This window comes from Petaurus breviceps, unplaced genomic scaffold (assembly GCF_028583685.1).
Source record: "Petaurus breviceps papuanus isolate PSGF00001 unplaced genomic scaffold, PetGlider_PUasm1.0 156, whole genome shotgun sequence".
In the NCBI taxonomy this organism is placed as follows: Eukaryota; Metazoa; Chordata; class Mammalia; order Diprotodontia; family Petauridae; genus Petaurus; species Petaurus breviceps.
The window spans coordinates 13,926,106-13,932,476 of record NW_027185720.1 but is presented as its reverse complement, the minus strand read 5'-3'; the positions used below and the strand labels follow the sequence as shown (position 1 = coordinate 13,932,476).

At 57.3% G+C, this 6,371-nt stretch overlaps 1 protein-coding gene across 1 annotated transcript in view; it reads left to right on the top strand.

Moving 5' to 3' along the window:
- ANKRD54 (ankyrin repeat domain 54) overlaps positions 1-5,959 on the top strand; it is an 8,487-nt gene extending 2,528 nt beyond the window's left edge. Inside the window, exons 3-8 of the mRNA XM_069082114.1 lie at positions 1,489-1,587; positions 2,946-3,017; positions 3,400-3,447; positions 3,541-3,665; positions 4,747-4,854; positions 5,752-5,959. Coding sequence (XP_068938215.1) covers positions 1,489-1,587; positions 2,946-3,017; positions 3,400-3,447; positions 3,541-3,665; positions 4,747-4,854; positions 5,752-5,826 — 527 coding nt within the window. The 3' untranslated portion in view covers positions 5,827-5,959. The remainder of the gene's footprint in view (positions 1-1,488; positions 1,588-2,945; positions 3,018-3,399; positions 3,448-3,540; positions 3,666-4,746; positions 4,855-5,751) is intronic.
- The last annotated feature ends 412 nt before the right edge of the window (positions 5,960-6,371 follow it).

The window sequence follows — 6,371 nt, the reverse complement described above, 5'->3', positions numbered from 1 at the left end:
GGGCCGGTCCCTAGTGCCTCGCCCAGTGCCTGGCACCTGGCTCACCAAAGGGTTTTTTCATTGCTTCATTCATTCACTTCCCCATCTTCTAATCCTTCATCTCCTTCAGAGCTCCCCCCCCCTCAAGCCCCTCCTCCCATGGAGGGCTGTCTCAAGCCCCCCCCTCCCCCCCATGGCCAGGGCTGCCTTGTTTTTGTCTTGGACAGTGCTTAGCACGGAGTAGACTGAAGAGATGACTGTCCAGTGACTGAGGCAGCTCAGGAAGCTCCTGCAGCTCCAGACTATACACAGGGAGGATGGCGAGGATTTCCTGCCTTTTGCCCTGGCCAGGCTGTGCTGGGAGGGGGGCTCCATTCTGGGTACCACATTTTATAAAAGGACAATCAGCATTTATTAAGCACCACTGTGTGCCAGGGTCCAGGCTTGGCACCAGGAAGATGAGAGAGTCCCTGCCCTCCAGGAGGTGTGGAGGAGCCCCCTCCAACCACAGGAGGCGGGTTATGGCCAGCAAAATTGGTGCAGACTCTGTACTAAAAATGGGCAGCATTTACTAGGCACTTAAGGTATGCAAAGGGCTTTATCTGTAGTTCCTCATTTGGTGCTGATATCATCCCCATTCTACCGGTGAGGAACCTGAGGCTGGGAAAGGTTCAGCCACTGTTCAGGGCCCCCAAGCTAGTAATGCTCTGGGCACGATTTGAATTCGGGTCTTTCTCACTGCAAGGCCAGCACTCTGCTGCTGTATACCTGGCTGCAGGGGAGTTTGGGGGTGAAGGACTAGTGTGGGATGAGTCAGAACAGGCCGAGCTTTGAAGGAAGTTTGGGATTTCCAGGCCAACCTGTAGAGTGCCCAGGATGGTGAAAGTTCTGGAATTCATTTCTCAGACTTGAAGAACTGCATGCATTTAGCCAGGAGGGGAGAGGGTGGAGAGAGACCTGCCTTATGGCTAGTTTCAGGTGTTTGGGGCGAGGAGGAGCTGCAGAGACCAGCTCAGACTTGAAGTTAGAATGAGAGCTGGCCCAGCTAAGTCCAGGCCCCCAGGGCTTCCTGTCCCCAGGGGTCCTTTTCTGATTCTGATGTCATTGGGCTGAGTCTAAGGCCCCAGGTGTGGCCTGGCCCCTGGAGCATCCACATCTCTTCATCTCTTCCTTGGGGATGTCTGCCAATTTCCTGGGAGTGCTGGAGTGGGGCCCCATGTCCAGGTGCCTGTTCGGCCTCAGTGACCCAAAAGCTCATTTAGATTGAGAATCTACCGGAGCAGGCTTTGAGCTGTGCTCCCTGGACAGGGCTTGGTGCTGACCAAGGTGCTGAGGGCTCCTGTGCCCCCTTCTCATTGCCCTCCCAGCTCAGCCCTGGGCTTTGCTGGTCCCAGACTAGGCCAGGGAGGAGCCTCCTAGGCTGGAACAGCCACCCCCTTCTCCCTGGACCTGGTACTCAGCTAACGCTCCCTCTCTCCTTTCCTTTTCCTCTGCCCTTGGTGGTGTCAGTGCAGCAGCTGCTGGAAGATGGGGTTGATCCGTGCTCAGCAGACGACAAAGGCCGCACAGCCCTGCACTTCGCGTCCTGCAATGGCAGTGACCAGATAGGTGAGTGCCTAGGGCCACAGCAGGGCTGGTGCGTGCGGTTTGGGGTGCAGCGTCTTCTCCCTGAAGGAAGTCTATGGACTCAGTGAGCTGTCCACTAGGGGACAACCTTTAGTGTCACATGGTGACCTTCAAACACGTGTGAGATCAGTCAGTTACTAAACTGGACTCTGGCTGGGGCCAGACTCTCCTGGGGGCTTTGTGAGAATCAGGACACCTGGCCTATACTCTGCCTGTAACGACCCTGTCACCTTGGGCAAATCCTGTACCCTCTCTGGGTCTCAGGTTCCCCTTCTATAAACTGATTGCATCGGACTTAAGGGATGACCAAGGCTTCTTCCCACCTGATTAGCTATGATTCTGTAACTGAGTTGTCCCTTCCCCACCCATCAGAGAGGTGGCCCTCTCCTGGAGTGAATACTTGAAGCTGCTGGCCCTAGCTTTGCTCAGTCCACTCCCAGCCTCTGCCTCGGGCTTCTGAATGCCCAGCGAGCCCCGTCAGTGGCATCATGACCTAGCCTCCTACAGAAAGGGCTCACACCTTCTTCATCTTGGAGTTTCTCCCTTGACTCTCAGGGGCCATACCAGGATGCCTCATGCTTGGTGAAGGGCTTTCAGGTCTTGTGGTCCCAGCTCATTTTCAAGCTCCTGGGGGAGGTGGCACAAGTGCTGAATGGTTTCTTCCTCCCCCACCCTGTTTACATGTTAAAGGTTTTCATCTTTGAAAAGTGCTTCTAAGTATATTGAACAGAGGAGAATTTCACTTAATGCACAGCTGTACATCCTGCAATTGACGTGTGTAATGCATACATTTCCCATTTCCTTGGGCACCAGAGTGAGCCAGAACTGTCCTTTAGCCATCAGGATGCCCCTTAGCCAGGTCCTTCCTATGCTTAAAGCCTCTTATTGCAATTGCTTCCAAACTATGTCGAAGGATTTTCTCTGAACGGCCCTGGGGACCCCCAGGGAGCACAGAGCAGTCCTTCCACTTTGGAACTGAATGGTGGCTGGAGAAATTGGGAGACCTTGGGCCTCAGAGACTGTCTCTGAGATTGGGATTTTGGAAGTCTCAGCCTGAAAAGGAGATGAGCTTGGATGAGCTGCCTTCAGTTGGTGAGCAGGGGGACCTCAGAGGGCCCCTCTTCTGTAGTTGAGGAAGAGGCTCAGAGAGCAAGGAAGTGAATTTTGGAAGGTCCCAGAGTTGGGACTAGAACTTGGATCCACCAATTCCAGTGCAGCCCTTTGCTGCTCTGGAAGGTGGGCATCCCTGCCCATGGGCTAGGGTGGGATGGAGGAGGAGGGCAGGTCAGGGCAAGAGGGGCTCAGCTCCTAGAGCCTTCTTTGGGGCTTCTTCTTTGCAGTGCAGCTGCTCCTGGACCATGGTGCTGATCCCAACCAGAGAGACGGGCTGGGGAACACGCCTCTGCATCTGGGTATGTACCAGCCCCAGGTGATGGGAGGCAGGGCTGAGAGGCCGCCATGTCTGCCTTCATCCCAGCTCCCCGGCACTCTCTTGGCCGCCTTCAGACTCAGCGTCGGGCTGAGACAGCAGGAGAATCCCCCCTCCCCCACCCCCGGCTCCCATTAGCATCTTCAGCCGAGGAAGCCACTGATGCCCCCTGGTCCAAAGAGTTCTGCTCTTTGGTGCTGCTGGCTTTGCACTGATCACTAATCTCTAAGTTTCTGAATGGGTGTGACTATAGACAACAGGGTCTAGGACTCACATACCCAGAAAGGTGAGAGCCCCCTCCCACTGCAAGCCTTACGACCTTTTATTAGGCAGTTTCCTGATGTGTCCCACATCTCCTCCCACAGCTGCCTGCACCAACCATGTTCCTGTCATCACCACGCTGCTCCGAGGAGGTAAGGGGTTTTCAAGCCTCCCTAGCTACTCCCCTGCACCCCTCACCTATCCATTTTCCTCTCTAACTCTTTCTTCCCTTCCTTCTTCCCCAGGGGCCCGGGTGGATGCCCTGGACCGGGCTGGCAGGACCCCCTTGCACCTTGCCAAGTCAAAGCTGAATATTCTACAGGAGGGGCACTCCCAGTGCTTGGAAGCTGTCCGGGTGGAGGTGAAACAGGTGAGGGCGGCCCTCGATCCCACACCATGTGCTCCCGGCTCGAGACTGGCCTGAGCTAGGAGAACAAGGCTTGTGAGGGTGGTGGGTGTTATGGGAGAGCCGAGGGTGACTGCTGCCTGTGGGAGTTCTCGACATCCCCAGAGAGGGGCAGGAGGCCAAACCAAGGTCTCTAGTCTGTCTGGGCCCCACTGGAGGGGTCACCAGGCTCTTATCAGACAAAAGCAGTTATGTCTGGGCTTAGACCTAGCCGAGCAATGCAAGTTCTCAAGCAGCCCTGGGAGGGAGAGGTCAGTGGAGGGGAACAAGGTCACTGCCCAAAGAGGCTGAGGCTGGAGACGGTCCTGTCCTAAGGGAGGGGTCTCCTGATGGACACCCAGTAAGAAAGGCCCCAGGCAGCCAGGGCAGCCCTTCTGCATCATCACAGAGGAGGAAACGAAGGCCTGAAGAGGCGGCTGGGATGGAGCCCTGGTAACCATGCTGTTTGCTGTGTGCTCTAGATGTGGTGGGAGCTGCTCGTTCCTTGGCCAGGGCGCCGCATCCCTGACTCGCGGCCTGTGGCGTCCTCTGGTGGCCCAGGGTCCCCTGCTCTTATTGGTGTGAGGCAGAGGCTGTGCTGGGCCTTCGAGACCAGCCTGATCCTGTCCAGGGTGTGGTCTCCTCATGAGGAGCACATGTTCCCTGATGCAGATCGCAGCCTTCTGTGGCAGGCCCTCTGGCCGTGAGAATGACAGTCACAGCCCAGTTTGACATCAACATTTTCAGTGTCAAAAAGCAAACTCCTTAAAACAAACCCTGAGCTAAAGTGCAGAGGCAGTAACCTTATTTGGAGTCACAGGTCACAAAGAGAAGGGCCTGGAGTCAGGAGACCTGAGTTCAAATCTAGCCACTTCTCCTCTGCCTCAGTTTCCCAACTAGACAACAGGATAATAACAGCACCTTCCCCCCAGGGCTGTTGTGAGGCTCAGAAGCGCTGTGTGTGTCAGTCTGCAGCCCAGTTCACTTGAGGGCCCGGGCCCGGTGCAGCCTGGGGCGGCCGGCTCTGCAGCCTTACCTCCCCCCGCTTCTGTTCCCTGCCTCCTAGATCATCCAGATGCTCAGGGAGTACCTAGAGCGGCTGGGGCAGCACGAGCAGCGCGAACGGCTGGACGACCTCTGCAGCCGCCTGCACATGACAAGCACCAAGGAGCAGGTGAGGCCGCGGCCGGCCCCCCCCGCCGCCCCCCCCCCCCGCCCAGTGCTCTCCTCCAGGGCTCTGAATCAGGAAAAGCTCGTGCCTGTTAGTGCAGTTTGGGGCTAAGCTTCTTTCCCAAGGATTAGAGCAGTGGTCCCTACTCAGCCCTTCCCCTGCTGTCCTGATCCTTTCTGAATAAGAAAGACAGCCCTGGGTGGTAGCAGGCTGGTCACTCCACAGGACCTGACCACAGGGTCTGCCTGGAGAAATACTTGTATTTCTAGAGAAACTGGAAGGAACCTTTGAATATCCATGTCCTGACCTGGGCAGGGCCCAGAGAGGTCCGAGCTGCCGCAGGGCCATGGAAGGGGGAGGGGGAGGGAGGAGGAGGAGGCCCTGCTTTCTATGGGAAGAGCTGCTACTCAGGGAACCTGGGGAGGCCTCCTCCCTCTTCCCTGGTGGACTTCCTCCATGTGTCCGGGACTGTCAGTCCTGGGACCCTGAGGGGGCTTCTCTGGAGGAGCCGGGGTCATCAGGGTCTGGGGTGGCTTCTTCCACCCTGAGGAGCTGAGTCAGCCATAGCTGATGGGGATCCAGCTGGAGTGGAGGGTCCGAGGTCCTGCCTTCAGCACTGGCTGAAGCCTACCAAGTGCTGGCTTGTTCCAAGCCCCTGTTCTGCCCTAGGGCCACAGATGCCAGGATTGGGGACCTGGGGGGAAGAGGAGAGGGCAGCCTGGAGCCACGGGGAGGTTCTGCTCCTCCACTTTTACAGCAGGAGCGTGTTCCTAGCTGCTCTCCTGTGGTTCTTCTCCCTGGCCTTTTGGTAGAGAGAGAGCAGGTAGAATTCTTCCCATCTGATGGATGGGAAGGCTGACGGACCCTGAGGCTTAGAGAGGTCTGCTCTGGCTCTGACAGGTGGACGAGGTGACCGACCTCCTGGCCAGCTTCACGTCGCTCAGCCTGCAGATGCAGAAGCTGGAGCAGAGGTAGCCCCAGAGAGAGGACCCTCCCGTCCCCTCCAGACCTTTGCCCGGCTCCCATCATCCCCATCTCAGGAGGAGGGGAGACGACGGCCTGTCCTGCTGCTCTTCCCTGGACCCCCCCCTGCTGGGGCCCAAGGGCCCCTGCGTCTTCAGAGCCTCGTTCTTTGGACTCAGTCACCAGAACCCCAGCACTGTTCCTACTGCCCCAGGAAGCCCGGCTGGGCTGATGCTGTTGGCCTCGCTCTGGCCAGTAGCCAGTCCTGGCAGCAGGAGCCTCCTTCACCCTGCTTTCCTGGACACCCGTGGGAACAGATGGGCCTGACCCCTGCCTACCATTCTCTCTTTGAGCTTTTCACCAGCAAAGATTCAAGTGCGTCTGTTTGAGGCTTGCTCCTGTGAGCAGAGGAGCCGGGGGTGGGGAGCCCCTTTTCCGAGGCCTTTGGGGGAGGTGCAGGAGTTCTGGAGGGAAACATGGCACCTTTCACCAGTGCTTGATGCCTCAGTGCAGTGTGGTGATCTAGTGAGGATTTTCTTGTGAGATGGGAGGTTCTG